Source organism: Echinops telfairi, unplaced genomic scaffold (genome assembly GCF_000313985.2).
Source record: "Echinops telfairi isolate 266 unplaced genomic scaffold, ASM31398v2 ScPeMD7_7475;HRSCAF=8513, whole genome shotgun sequence".
Taxonomy (NCBI): domain Eukaryota; kingdom Metazoa; phylum Chordata; class Mammalia; order Afrosoricida; family Tenrecidae; genus Echinops; species Echinops telfairi.
The window spans coordinates 18,263,833-18,279,238 of record NW_022111379.1 but is presented as its reverse complement, the minus strand read 5'-3'; the positions used below and the strand labels follow the sequence as shown (position 1 = coordinate 18,279,238).

The 15,406-nt window shown below is 53.7% G+C and overlaps 1 protein-coding gene across 1 annotated transcript in view; it reads right to left on the bottom strand.

Annotated features, from left to right (window-relative positions):
- The window catches only part of TTC7A (tetratricopeptide repeat domain 7A), a 118,547-nt gene that overhangs the window by 97,014 nt on the left and 6,127 nt on the right, over nucleotides 1–15,406 (bottom strand). The window contains exons 2-3 of the mRNA XM_004699755.3: nucleotides 10,411–10,574; nucleotides 3,857–4,025 (exon numbers count right to left, since the gene is read on the bottom strand). Coding sequence (XP_004699812.1) covers nucleotides 3,857–4,025; nucleotides 10,411–10,574 — 333 coding nt within the window. The remainder of the gene's footprint in view (nucleotides 1–3,856; nucleotides 4,026–10,410; nucleotides 10,575–15,406) is intronic.

The following is a 15,406-nucleotide window of genomic DNA, read 5'->3' as shown; positions in this document are numbered from 1 at the left end:
GGCAAGCACACAGGGCCGAGGAGCCTGGACCTTCCGGTTTCTGAGGCTGTAAACCAGCATGGGCGCAGACAGCCTCTTCATCCTCTCACGGAGCACCTCGTGGGCTCGAACCAACCACATGCCTCTCTGTTAGCAGCCAGGCTGGACCCCCAACCCATGCCCACCATCACTGAGCTGATTCCCACTCATGGCCACCCTCTATAGGGTTTGTGGGCCCCAACTGTGCAGCTGGCAGCCCAACCCTCCCCCAGCAGCGTCACCAGAGGCCCCTGCAGGACGAAGGACAGGTTCCCTCAAGCACAACAGATCCTTGCTTGGCAGGGGTGCCTCCTGGAACATAGCTCCCGAGACACCAACTTTGGAAAGCTGAAAGTGTCCGAGCTGAGCCCCACCCCAGGCGCCCAGCGTGAGTGCCTGCATGGCCCCCAGCCCAGGCCACCTTCCCCAAACCAAACCGGCTCAGTGGATTCTGGCTCCTGGCACTCTCTCCCCTGCTACTGACTGCCCAGAGAGTAGCAAGACTACAGTTATGCAACAGCAACGGGAATCATTTTATGCTTGGGGGTCACCACCACATAAGGAACTGGATGAAAGGGTGCTCTACAGGGTCGGAGTGGGCAGGATGGCAGTGGCCTGGTGGGATGGCAGCTGTGGAGAAGGGGGGTCATCAGATGGTGGGATAAGGAGGGTAAGGAAAACAGTGGCATCAGGATTCACGCTGTACTTGGGGCCTGAGCAAGAGGAATATGGTTGCGATGACTAATACAGTGGGGGGGAGGGCAGAAGAGCAGGGGGTAAATCGAGGACTTTAACTTGATCAAGTCAGCTGGAACTGTCTGTCAAACATTGGCGCCCTTCCCCTGAGATGGGGTGAGGCCACCTCCCACAGCACTCGGCTCCGGCAGGGCCTCCTCGGGCTGCTCAATTTGGGCAGCCCAGGAGGAAATGGGGCTGTTTTATGGTTCTATGTCTGAAAGATCTGGGGTTTCCATGCTGTCTCTGAACAAACAGACAGAAACTAACTCCTACCACCACCGGCAAACAGACACATAGGTACATACGACGTTAGCGCCCTTGAGACAGGGGTGTAGGCTGCTTCCACCAGCCGGGTGCTCAAGCCTCGGGGTTGGGGTCTAAGCCCCTTGCTGAGAATTAGAACACCTCAGGTGGCCCCCTACTTCAGGGGAGGGCCAAGTGCCCCGAGGGAAGCTGCACATGGTCACCTACCCAGCCCTGATGCTCTGAAGGGGAAAGAGGGCGAGTGAGGGGGTTACGGTGTCTTTAGGAGGGTCAGGGGGGGTTGAAGACCTAGCATTTGCCCCTGACTCCCCGAGAAAGAGCAGCAGCTCCATGCAGGAGGCACCCACGCTCGGACGCCCTGCCAGCTGTCCAGGAGGCCCTGGTGGCCAGCTCAGCCAGAGCTCCTCCTCCAACAGGGTGTGCCTGAGGCCCCAACTCCGTGTCCACACACAACCTCAGCGCCGGATCCAACCGGAAAAGGGAAGGGAAACTGTGGTCTGACCACGTGGCCAGAGGCTTCTTCAGAAGCGGGGGAGTCAGACTCAAGGTGGAATCAGAGAGCGCCAGAAACTGAAAGTCAGGCTGACTCTGGGTGGAAGGTTCTAGGCCAACAAGCTGCTTCCTTCCGTCCGCTTCAGCCCCCCACCCCGGCCCAGAGCATCTCTACAGTTCCTGTGGTCACAGCGTCTTAGCAGCAGCAGCACCGTGGCATGTTTACCAGCTCTGGTGGCCTGGGTTTCAACCCCTCTCTACCACTTCCAGGGGGATCCCTGCATGAGTTCCCACCTAGGCCCTCGCGGTCACTGTTACGCAGAGTTACTGTGTGGATTCCTTGAGCGCATACCTGGCAGGTGCTTCCTGCTGCCACCATCTCACACTCAGGACCAACCGCCCGCCATCCCACCCCGTCTGGGTAGGGCCTTTACTCTCTGCAAGGAGAGGCCCAGCATACTCGGCGTCATGCACCCCCGCAGCCACGTGCAGAGCCCCAAGCACACACAGGGAGGGAGACTTCAGCAGGCCAGGCAGTGCGGGGTGCAGTCAGGACAGGGGACAGGCAGAGAGGAGGCAGGCCACAGGCTGTGTGCAGTCACCGTGGGGCAGGGAGCACACGCGGTGGTGAGTGGCCCGGGCGCTGGGCTCCTTACCTCCCCTGCAGGACCTCGGAGCACCCGGGCTGCGTTTCCCCCAGAAGCCGGAGGCATGCTGGAGAGGGGAGAGAGCGGAAGAGAGGGGACAGTGTGTACTGAGCCAGTTTACAGGGAGAAGAACTGAAACGGAAACCCAAGCAAGGACCCAAGCCCCAGTGAAGGTCACCCCCAAGATGGGTCTGTGTCAGGGGAGCAGAGTAGGGGTGGGGAGAGAGAGCAAAGGGAGATGACACTCCAAAACGCCCCCTCCCCCCACACACACAGAGACTGGACCATCCCAGAAGGAGCGGTGGTTTCCTGGGCGGCAAGAGCAACTTCTCACACCAGAGAAGGGCTCAAGAACGCAGGGATGGGCAGACAACCCCCCAGAACCCCACCAGGACAGGGGGGGCTGGGGGGCATCACTGCTTATGGGCTGGGGGGCATCACCCCTCTGGGCCCACCATCAACAGCGTCCACTGCCCCATGGCTCCAGGCCCCTGGGGGGCGGACAGTGTGGGTATGGGTTGCGGTGACGTCTGCCCAACGTGGAGAAGGTTAAGTAAAGGCCCCGAATGGTGCACAGAGGAACTGAATGGTGCACAGAGGAATTAGGAAAATGGCAAATGAGTTGTTAAATATATTTCGCCTTAATAGCAAAAAAGAACCCAAACATCTTAATAGAGTCAGAAGAGGGTCCACTCTGCACAGATGTCACAGACACCCCATGGGGACCCAGCGGAGACATGTGAGGGGGCAGTGAGGGGAGGGGGCTCCTCACATTCCAAGACCAAAGTCAGAGGTACTTAACTCCGCTGAGCCTCAGTTTCCCTACACTTAAGACGGGGAGAATGTTCCATCTGCAACAGAAAGGAGGGTGACGCAGACCCCGCGCTACACGGACACATGCGTTTCTTGACCTTTCTCTGGGGGCAGCTTTATGCTGGGATTGGGAGCTGGTCAAACATCCAACATTCCTGGCAACATTCTGGGCAGAGGGGCTCCTGGACCTCACTGCCAGCAAGGCCTACCTAGGCCAGGCTCTCTGATCCCAGCTTCAAGGGAAGAGGCACCTGTCTGGGGTGGGGCTTATACTAAGATTTAACACATGCAGGGTCCCATCCAATAGGGGCCATTCACTGTCCTGCTGGGGACACGTTTACATCACTTGCCCTATATTTCCCTTGCCCCCACCCTGGGGACCCTGGGACCCTCCAGGGCAGGAGCAGCTCTGACCCGGCCAATCCTCAGCCTGTTCACAGCACCCAAGGACAGCCAGCCAGACGCGTCCACTTCTGCAGGCCTTTCTCAAGCTGGTGACGCAGCCCAGCTGATTCCTACTGGCCATGAAATCCCGGTCAGGCCGGCAGGTCAGTCCTGATCTGACAGATCTGGACATTGGGGCTGAGGAAAGTGAAGAAATGACTTGTCCAAAGGCACACAGCTGGGAGATCAAGAGAGCCAGCATCTCCGCCTGGCACCAGCCGCTCAGCTGGAATGTGGTGGGGCTGGTGTCCATCCTGGCTGGCCAGGGCTCAGTGCCACCTGGGATTGAAGGTCTACAACATCACCCCTCTGGGCCCACCATCAATAGTGTCCACTGCCCCCTGCTTCAGGACCCTGGGGAGTGGGGGTAAGAGCGAGACTGGCTGGCCACCGAGGGGAGGAGCCCAGGGTGGGAGTGAGGCGAGGGGTCCCCCAGCTACCTTTGATGACAAAGGCTTCCGACAGCAGTCGCATCTGGTAGAGGGGCTTGTTCTCCACGGACATGTCGTCGAGCCCGGCTCGGGCGTACATGCTGATGGTGTCACGGTAGGAGCCCTCCAGGTAGTGCAGCTTGCCCAGGATCAGCATGGCCTCACGCAGGTACTGCGGCTGGAAGCACAGGACCCAGTGAGCAGGCTCCTGCCCCGCTCCACGCAAAGCCTCGGAGAAGCACCCCTGCTGAGCCAGGAGCCTAAGAACCTGCTAGACCAGTGGTTCTCAACCTGCCCGATGCCATGACCTTTTCTTTCATACAGTTCTTCATGTGATGGTGACACCCCCAACTGTAACATTACTTTCGTTGCTACTTCATCATTGTCATTTTGCTGCTGTTATGAATCGGGCAGCCCCTGTGAAAGGGCCGTTCGAGCCCCATAGGGGTTGTGACCCACAGGTTGAGAACCGCAGTGCTAGACGTTCCCTGCTGCTCCGCTCTCACCCCACCCCCACCCCTGTCTTCTTGGACACTCTAGCTCATGCTGCTACATCCCTTCTGCCCACAGCCCTGGGTCTACACCCCAGGGCCTCTCTACGAACTTGCCCGAGCCCTCCATTGTTCCCTGGGCTATCTTGTGCTCCCAACAAAACTCCAGGCAACTTGCTGCCGAGCCCTATGCTTCCCCATCCTGATGGCCCCACAGGCTCTGGGGTGGCTGCATCCCAGGAGGTGAGCACTTGGTCTGAACTCAGGCGGGAAGGGAGGGGCTCGGGGGCTGGGGGGTGGAGGGAATGAGGGGCAGGTCAGGGTTGGGGAGGCCTAAAGCTTGTACAATTTAAGGATCCTCTTGAAGAATGCAAATGGAAAATTACATCATGAAAACCAAACACACTGCCTTTCAGGAGATTCTGACTTACAGCGACCCTATCCAGGGTTTCTGAGGCTGTAAATCCTGATGGGGACTGACAGCCTCCTTTCTCCTGTTGAGTCAGAGGTGGATTGGAACCACCGACCTTGTGGTTAGAAGTCAGAGCCTAACCCACAGCGTCAGCAGAGCTCCTGAAACACAGAGATGTGCTTGTACCTAAAATGGTCTGTCCATGCATGTGGGAGGCCTGTACCTGAGGTCCCTGGGGAAGCCGCCAGCCCGTGGCCACTGTGGGACCTTGGCGGGGGCAGAACCCAGCACCACGTGGGACAGCCGGGCCGCTTGTCTTATCAGGAGTGGGGGAGAGTTCAGAAGCAAGAATGCCAAAGCACCTAAAGTCCCGTTTTCCCTCCCCTCCCTTCCTAAGTGCGGCTATGGCCACATCTCCACCCAACTCAAGAGCTCTCACAACCTCCCTTAGGCCCGAGGAGGCCTGGTCACCCCACCCCTAGCTCGGGCACTGCTCATAGCCAGAGCACCCGTGGGGGTGGGCCTGTGGCTGGGAGGCCTGGCATGGGTATGGGCCAGCCCTGCCAGTTCGGGAAGCTTTGCCCCCATGCCCTACCTCCATCCTTGTGCTCAGCAGGCAACTCACCTGCGGGGCTGGCTCTTGACACTTCGCCTGCCACACAGGTGTCCACTGTCTCCTCCTAGTCACAACTCAGGACCCCACCCCTAGCCCTGGCCCTGGCAAGAAGGGGCTGCCCTGTCCCCCAGAGTGGGGGTGAGATAATCGTCTGGGGTTCTCCACTGTTCCCCACTGTTTATTTCTCAGAACTCAATGACGAGGGCTGGAGCAGGCAGGGCCAGACCCCTGGGAAGCTGGAATCATTGGCTTTTGTAACTACCTTTTCCTTCCCCTTCGCCTGGGTTCACACAGGCCCCAAACCAAGAACAGCTTCCTCCTTCCCTTTGGCCTATTCAAAGCCTTCCACCCTCTGGGGTCTCACTAGGCCCACCCTCCTCCTTCTCGAAGGCCCCCTCCCAGTGTGCTTCCATCCACTGAAAGAACTGCTTGGCCCAGATGTGTTTGACTTCATGCTCCCGAAGCAGTGTTTCAGGGCCACTTTGGGACTTCCCAAAGAGGTCACCCACTCCCCAGGCCAGGACAACCGAGTTCCAAGCTGGACACGGACTGCCATTCCCCTCACTGGCTTCAAGCCATGGCCAAAGGTCCTTGCTACTTGGGCCAGGTGTGGGCAAGCGCTCACCGCCCACTCGGCCCCACCACCACAGCCCTGCCAAGAGCGGAGGGCAGCAAAGTCCAGGAAGGAGCTTTGAACTTTCCTTGAGAAAGGAGCTAGATAAATACAGGGCATGAGTAATTGTTATTATTACCCGGTTCTGCTACAAAGAGGGGAAAGGGCAGCTCCACTCAGAAGGACACCTTTGAGGGTTGATGACAGGGTGTGACTGACGGTGGTTCCTGGTAGAAGGAGGACAGATTCCACCAGTCTGGGGGTGGGGTGGGGGGTGGGGTAGGAGGTGGAATGAAGGACAACCCACTCGGTGGCTCCCCAGCTAAATGGCTACATCTACAAGGCGGCCTTGAACCTGAAGGTCCAGCCACCTTGCTGTTCGGTCTTATGGTTTTCTTGCTTTTAATTTTGCCCTTGCTTGGTGACATGGTGGGTTTCATGTCCAACGATGAGTCACAAAGGCAGTAGTTCAAAACCACCAGCCACTCCGTGGGAGAAAGATGAGGCTTTCTAGCCTCGAGAAGATTTACAGCCCTGGACACCCACAAGAACAGTCATACCCTGTTCTACGGGGTCGTCACAGTCGGAATGAGCACACGCTGTGGGGGGCCGGGCATCTGAAGGTAAGTGTTCTTGGTCTGGGATGACGTCTGTGTGTGGATCTGGCGTGTCACCTAGTCTTCCTGGGCTTCGGTGTCTCTGCCAGTGGACGGAGAAGCATGGTTTCACACAGACTCCCTCCCCGGGTAAAAGCTGAGAACAGATGAGGAAATAGTCCCATTGCTTCTAAGTCATTACTTAATTTCCTCTCCAGTATTTCAGAAGGCAGCAAATGAGAAGAGGAAAAATAATACATAGATAGGTACAGCTTAATAAAAATTTTTAAAAGGCAATACAGCTTGGGGTCCAGAGGTTAACCGGCTGGGGCCTGAGTTCTGCACCTGGCCCGTGGGGCTTGGCTAAAGTGACTTAACTGTCTCAGGTCAGTTTCTTCACCTGGAAACGGGGTCAGGGACGGGAACGCCATCTCGGGTGACTATTAGGAAATGCCTGGCATTCCCTGGGTCAGGGAGGTAAGGGCAAGTGGCTTGTTTCCAATAGCGTCCCCAGAACAGACTCCCACAGGCCCTCACGAGCCCTTGGATGGGTCCTGGGGGCCCCTGCCCTCCACTTCTCTTCCTCATTCCATCCAAGCGACTCAAGGCTTGACTTGTCAGTTTTCACCTGCTGCCGAAGAAGAGCACCTGGAGACACACCCTGACTTTCGGGGGTAAGAGAGGGAAGCCCGAGTCACGTTAAGGCTGTATTTTGCCTGGTCAGCGCGCACCCTGGAAACCAGCATCTGCCTTGGGAGCACTGGGCAAATTCTCCGTGCAGTGGGTCCCTCTGGGTGTCTCTGACCAAGAAAGCCTGGTAACCCTTCAGTGTACTAAACAGACTGTGGGTGGCAGACAGACAGACACAAACTCACCAGCACCAAGTTAATTCCAACCCATAGCAGCCCTACAGGGCAGAGTAGAACAGCCCCGTTGGGGTTCCCACACTATACATCTTTACAGGAGCAGCAAGCCTCATCTTTCTCCCACGGAGTTGCTGGTGGGTTTGAACTGCTGACCTCGTGGTGAGCAGCCCAATAGGCAACCCACTCCGCCCCAGGGCTCCTAACTTGGCAGAAGAAACCATTCCCCACACGATACACGTGAGGGCGTTCAGCCAACGTGCAGAGTGAGGTGCCGGCAGGCAGTGAGCACCGAGAAACGGCGTCAAGTGAAAGACAGCAGGTTGGTGCTGAGGCCGCCTGTGACCCCACCAGGGAGGTTTCCAGAGTGTTCAGGAGCTGGGGACTCCGCCAGGGGTAAGCCGAGCTCAGCACGGGGTGGGGGGCGGGGGGTGGGGGGGAACTGGGGCTGCAGAGGCATGCCATGTCTTTTATTTAGTATTTAAATACTTGTTTGCTGGTTGAAGTTTGTTTCAAATTTTTTTTTATCAAGCATACATCCCTGTTTTGAAAAGCAGAATCCATTCTGTTTTATTAATAAAGGGGGGTTTTGATGGGAAGGAGCTTGGAACCCACCCATTGAGTCCAGCCCTTTCGATTGGCAGATGAAGAACCAGAGAGGTCATGAGGTCAAGGGACATGTGCCGCATCTGAACCCAATTTGAACTACCTGAACTACAGAGATCCCAGTCAGCGTTGGGGGCGAAAACCAGCAAGCTTCCCTGGGGCCACCACGGTCAAGCTACTAGCCAAAAGGCCAGCAGTTCAAATTCAGTTTGGAAGGAAGGTCTGGCTGACAAACCACTCGGATAGTTCTGCTTGTCCTCCTGGGGTCACCGAGTGGGAACTGACTCCACAGCAGTTCCTAGTACACATCCCCCGACAGCACCCTCTCCCCTCAACCCCCACACTGCGCACACAGTAAACCCCAGTTTGGGGCCTGGCCTTCCATGCCTCACTCTCTGGTCCCAAAGGACCTTTACAACCTCATGACCCAGCATGTCCCTTTCCCTCACTGCCCTCGAGCCAATGCCGGCTCATAGCAACCCTGCAGGACAGGGCAGAACTTGCCTCTGTGGGTTTCTGAGACGGAATCCTGACTGGGAGAAACCCTCATCTTCCTCCTGCCGAGCTGCTTGCTTGTGGTTCCGAACGGCCCGGCTTTAGTGTCTGAGCCCAACATGGAACCACGATGCCCCCTCCCCCTTAACTCCTGCTACCCCAATCTGCTTCCTGTCTCCCGCAGGAATGCTTCATTTAGTGTCCACGGTGCTTCCTTAGCCTGGAGGGCCCAGCCTTCTCTCCCTGTGTGCCACAGCTACCCCCAGCTTGCACAGCACCCAGCTTGCACAGCGCCCAGCCTGCACACCATCACCCCTGAGGGGTCCCTCCTCGCACACACCACCCCTCTGACATGCACTAGGTCCACTCTGGACCGTGACTATTTATTTGTTGATAGGACTTATCTTCCCAGTGGACCTGCGCCCCACTGGGGTAGCGGAGTCCATGCTAGAGGGCTCTGTGGCCCTCACAGCACATGACACAACGCCTTGCATGGACTAAGTGCGGGATCCAATAATCAAGTCTGGAGCGCCTCTTGCGAAATCGCTTCCTCTTTGGGGCTCCGGTGACCTATCTCCATCCTTAGGACCGCTCTCACACACTGTGATCCAGCGAGTACAGGAATCCCAGGAGAGCTTGTCAGAATGCAGATGCTGATTCGGAGCCGGCATTTCTGACCAGACCCGAGGACGCCCACCCTGTGAGTGATCAGACTGTGCTCTGAGAAGCTGTAACGGTGTCCCCCTCAGGAGTCCCCATCGTGGCACAAGTGACTAAACACTCAGCTGCTACCCAAATGGTTAGTGCCTCCCCTGCCCCCGGGCACCCAAGGACAGGGCTAGACGTCTGCTTCTGAAGGTCAGCTGTGGCGCACAGCTCACCAGGCACCCATGGGGCCCTGACAAGTGGGGATCCACGGGGCTCGCAACTGCCTTTTGCTTTGGCTTTTAATATTCTCTTCAGTACCTTGCACACAGTAGGTGCTCCACCAATTCCCATGGACTTACACTGGCTTGTCTTATGATTGAGCCCTCTGTCATGCGCCAACCCTACACACATGCTGACTAGACCACAGGCGTCCTAGTTCCCCGTGGCCCTCTAAGAGCCAAAGGGCCAGGGACACAATAGGTCAGCCCACGCCTGCCCAGCAGATGCATAAACGTGACCCCATATGTCACTGTCAACTTCCTAGCAGTCAAATTAAAAATGATAAAAATCGGTGCAATTAATTTGAATCATGTTTTATGTCATCCAGTGGCGCTGTGGGTCAGGCCTGGGGCTGCTCGCCTTGGGGCTGGCAGTTCAAGCCCACCAGCTGCTCTGTGGGTGAAAGATGAGACTGCCTGCTCCCATTATGATTGACAGCCTGGAAAACCCTATACAGAGTCATGGCCCTGGGGGCGTAGTTGGTTATGAATTGAGCTACGAACTATCAGGTCAGCAGTTTGAAACCACCAGCTACTCCTCGGGAGAAAGAGGAAGCTTTCTCCTCCCACAAAGACTCAGTCTCGGACACCCACGTGGCAGTTCTACTCTGCCCTATGTAAGGGTCGCTAAGAGTAGGAAGGGCCCTGACGGCAGAAATGAGTAGGAATCAACTCTATAGCAGTGGGTGTGGCTTTGGCTTTTTATACCAAAAAAAGAAAAATTATTTCTCCTTATAATCAGTATGGAAAACTCTGGACAGTTTCCGTCCTGTTTTATACAAAGCCTTTGAATCTCCGTGCATGTCTTACACTGCAGGCACCTGTTGAGGGAGGTGCACGTCAAGGGATTACAGGCCCTTGGGACTATGGCTACTGTGCTAACAGCACAGGGTCAGGCTTGTACTCGAGTCACAGACTGGCCTGGGGAGGGGGCTCAGGACTCACCAACAGCTTCCCGTGGCTAAAGATACTGCTCAGATAATCCTTGGCTTCCACCAGCCTCGGTTCGTTCTTCTCCAGCAAAGGGATGGAGTCTTTTAGCTTGGTGTGGTTCTCCTTCAAATACTGCTCCAGGAGGGACTCGGCCAGAAGCAACTTCCCCAGGTCATCTGAAAGACAGGGCAGCGAGGTCAGGATCCCCAGAGCAGGGGACTGTGGACAGTGGTACACACCCCAGACCCACCACCCGTCTCGTCCCCACGGACAACTCAGATCTGAGCAGAGAAATCAAGAGCCCCTTTCCACAAACGCTGTTTTCTTCAGAGTGACAGGCATGGTTACTGGACCCCTGTCCACTGGCAAAGTTCCCCTTGGGGGTGTGTTTTCTGGTTGGGGTGGCAGAGTTCTCAGGACTGGAGGCAAATTCCCAGAGTTTCAAACATGGGACAAAACCATGCCTGTGGCCCTGTGATCCCAAGACGGAATTCTCCTCCACCAGCTGAAGAGGGAAAACAGAGGAGGCAGCCTACCGATGCATGTCTACACGCTCCCCACTTCTGAATCACCACAGCTGATCTTCTCTACCTCGAAGGCACTTTGAGATGACCCCTGGGATATGCTGGCAGCCCAAGCAAAGAATTACGTCAGGCAGAAGGGTGTCGCTGTGCAGTGACATGTCCAGAGAGTTCTCACACATGCCTGATGTCCCTCACCTGCAGACATCCCCCCTGGCCAGCGATACCACGCTGCTTGGTTTCAGAGGCCCCCTCATGTTCCAGCTGCTGCCAGCAGAGGGGAGACTCAGGGTGGGAGGTGGGGTTCAGCATGCAGGATCTGAGGTCTGGCCCCACCCCAGGGGCTTTCTGACAGCCTTTAGTCACTGTGTTTTGTGTGGCTGGCTCATTCCCGTGCCGATCGCTTGGGATGAGAAACAAAAACATCTATCCTTGAGGCGGCCATTTGTGTATCGGCTTTGGAGAAATGTCAGTTAAAGCCTCTTGCATGGTTTGTAATCGGGTTGTTTTGTCTACTGTGGAGTTTCATAGATACATCTTGGGGACTAGACCCTTCTCAGATACAAGCTTTACGAATATCCGTCCCATGTTGGAGGCTGCCTCATCACTCTCCTGACAGTGGTCCTTACTCCGACTGATTTGGGGGGCAGCCCCGTGTCCCTGAGAGCTGCAGGCACCTGCCACATTTGTTCCCACCGAGCTTGGATCCACGCAACTCTGCACCCACCAGCCTGTGATCCTCCTGCGCTCCGAACCCCCTTGCTGCATCACCCCCTGTAGCTACATGATTCTGAAGAGGGACGGATGGGCTTAGGAGCTTGCGGTGGACTGGGCAGGGATGCCTACTTGATATATACATACTTCTTGATATAAAGCTCTTTTTGAAACATATATGCATGTCACTGGATTTGTTTCTCTAGACAACCTGCCTAGCACAATCAGATTTATGGAAAATACCAATCAAAAAATAAATAAACAACGCCACCATCCCATAAAAGATACCTGTTTTAGAACCCACTTAGATGCTGTCATCAGCATGGAATCCCACCCTAAGTCAAGGACCACCTTTCGTCGCAAAATCCCTCAACACCAGACTGCCTAGCAAACCAAATCCAACACTAGAGTGAAAGGATTGCACACTCTGTCCACACGGGATTTATCCCACGGACACAACAGCGGTTCAAGACAAGAAAATACATCAATGTGACACATATTCATAAATCAATCCCAGACCAACACCACAGCCACCTAATTAATTCTGACTCGTGGAGACCCTGCAGGATAGAGACCTGCTTCCTTAGGGCTTCCAAGACTATAGCTCTTTACAGTCTTATCTTTCTTCCTTGGAGTGGTTGGGAAGCTCGAACCACTGACCTTTCAGCCAGCAGCCGAGCTCTCCATCGCCGAGTCGCCTGGGCTCCTCGGAGAGTACTGGCAATGCTGCTCGGTGCCTCTGAGTCGGCTCCAACTCACAGCGACCCCGTGTACAACAGAATCCAACACTGCCCATCCCGGCCCCATCCTCACAAGGCACGGACTCAGCAGCAAGTAAGAGGGGACAAAAATGAACACACACAAGATCCGTCGTTTGTAGACATCAGCAATAAGCCATCTGTGACATTATTCTGAGTCAAAAGGGAATTATGAGAACAATTCCACCGACAATAGCATATGAAAGAACAAATGCCTAGAAATAAGTTTAATCCAGGGATGAAAGACTTACACTGTGGAAACTGTAAGACAACTGAAGGAAATCGAAGGAGATGTAAGTAAAAGGAAAGACACCAGTGCTCATGGCGTGGAAGACTTAATATTGCCAAACAAACAAACAAACTCACAGCCACTAAGTCAATTCCATCTCGTAGGGACCCTACAGGGCAGGGTAGAACTGCCCTTGTGAGTAGCCTAGACTATAACTCTTAATATTACCCAAAGAAATCTACAGATTCAATCAACTCTACCAAAATTCCAACAGCGTTTTCTCTTTTGGCAAAAATGGAAAAGCCGATCCTCAAATTCAAATGGAATTGCAAGGGGAAATTCTTGAAAAAGATGAACAAAGTAGGAGGAGTCACACGTTCTTGCACTGTAAACCTACACTCATCAAAACAGATCAGAGCTCACATAAGGCCAGAAATAGAGAAACCGGTGGTCTAGAATTAGAGCCCAGAAACAAACCCACACATCTAAGGTTAACTGATGTGACACAGGTGCCAAGTCCATTTAATGGGGAAAGAGGAGCCTCTTTAATTAATGGTACCGGGACAACTGGATTTCCTAATGCAAAAGAATGAAGTGGGACGCACACTGCACACCATCGATGACAATCAATTTAAAATGGACCAGCGGCCCGCACGTAAATATCAACTACAAGACCAAAAGCACAGCAATCAATTAAACTGGGCTTCATCCAGTTAAAAAAATTATGCTTCAAAGAACAAATAATAAAAAAGGGTCTCAGGGAGGAGATGAGCAGTCAGGGTGCAGCGAAGCAACAATGAAACATACAACTTTCCTCTAGTTCTTAAATGCTTTCCCTCTTGCCCGCCCCCCAACTATCATGATCCCAGTTCTACCTTACAAATCAGGCTGGAGCAGAGGATGTACACTGGTACAGATAGGAACTGGAAACACAAGGAATCCAGGACAGATGACCCCTTCAGGACCAGTGGTGAGAGTGGCAATACCGGGAGGGTGGTGGGAGGGTGGGGTGGAAAGTGGGGACGGATCACAAGGATCTACATACAACTCCCTCTTTGGGGTATGGACAACAGAGAAGCGGGTGAAGGGAGACGTTGGGCAGTGTAAGATATGACAAAATAATAATTTATAAATTATCAAGGTTTCATGAGGGAAGGGGGATCAGGGAGGGAGGGGGAAAATGAGCTGATACTAAAGGCTCAAGTAGAAAACAAATGTTTTGAGAATGATGATGGCAACAGATGTAGAGATGTGCTTGATGCAATGGATGTATGTATGGATTGTGATAACCGTTGTACGAGCCAATAAAATGATTTTTTTTAAAAGAGCAAATAATAAAAAGACAGCCCACAGAGGGGAGAAATATCTGTAAATCATATCTGATGAGGGTCTAGTGTTCAAAAAATGTGTTTTTAAACTTCTATAGGAACAATGAAAAACTACAGTTGGGCAAAAGACTTTAATAAACATTTCTCCAAAGTAGACACACAATTGGCAGACTGAAAAAAAGCTGGCTGCCATAGAGTCAATTATGACTGACTCATAGTGACCCTCCAGGACAGAGTGGAACTGCCCCTGGGGGGTTCTGCCGATTACGTCTTCACAGGCACAGATGGCCTCACCTGGTGGTTAGTGTGCGGGACCACCAGAGCTCCTTGAGATTTGCAAACAAGCACTGACAAGATAGTCAACATCACAAGTCACTGTCGTTATTCTGCTCCTGAAAGTCAATTCCCAGTCACAGCAATGCTACAAAGCAGAGGAGAACTGCCCCAAAGGGTTTCCTAGCCGCTGAGAACTTAACCATTGTGCTACCAGGGGTCCTTAACTCTCTGCTATCAAGCAGCTTTTGACTCACAAGGACCCTAGAAAAAACAGAATAGAACTGCCCTTGCAGGCTTCTGAGACTGTAAACCTATGGCAGTAGCCGGCCTCATCTCTCCCACAGAACAGCTGGCTGGTAGTTTCCAACTGATGACCTCGCAGTTAGCCGCCACCAGGGCTCCTTAGGGAAATGCAAATCAAAACCAAACTGAGAGACCACTTCACCCCCAATAGGATGGCTTATATCAGAAAAATAATACAGTAGCGTCAACGTCAAGTGTTGGCAAGTATGTGGAGAAATTTGAACACACATGCATTGCTGACGGGAAGGTATAGCCACTATGGAAAAACAGTTTGGTATTTTCTTAAATAATTGAACTGAATTATCATATGACCCAAGAATCCCATTGGATGGTATATGCCCCCCAAAACGTTGAAAGCAGGGGGCAGCTAGATGCTTGTACACCAATGTTCACTGCATTGCAGCCACAACAGCCAGATGGTGGAAATAAGTCAGGTGTCCACCAACAGGTAGATGGATAAGCAAAATTTCCTATAGACATATCATGAAATACAACTATTCAGCCATGATGAGAAATGACACTCCAGTTCATGTATCACTTGGCTAAACTGACTGACGTCAGAAAAACTAGTACGTAGTTACCAGAAGCGGGTAGGAGGAGAGTGACGGTGTTGGCTTAAGAAGCAGTGTCTCTCTGAAGGGTGGTGAGAATGTTTGGAAATGGGATGGTGGTGAACTTAACTGTATGGGAAAGCAGTTGAAGTGGAAAATGGTTTGTGATACAGATTTTAACACGCACACACACATAAATGGAATAGAGTTAGGGGTCTGTCATCCATCTGGAATCTCAAAACTGTCCCTTCAGAAGGTACAAGCTCCTCTGAAAAGCCGGCCTCTCTGCAGGTTCCCACCTGCAGGCCGCCAGGTGGAAGGCCGCTGC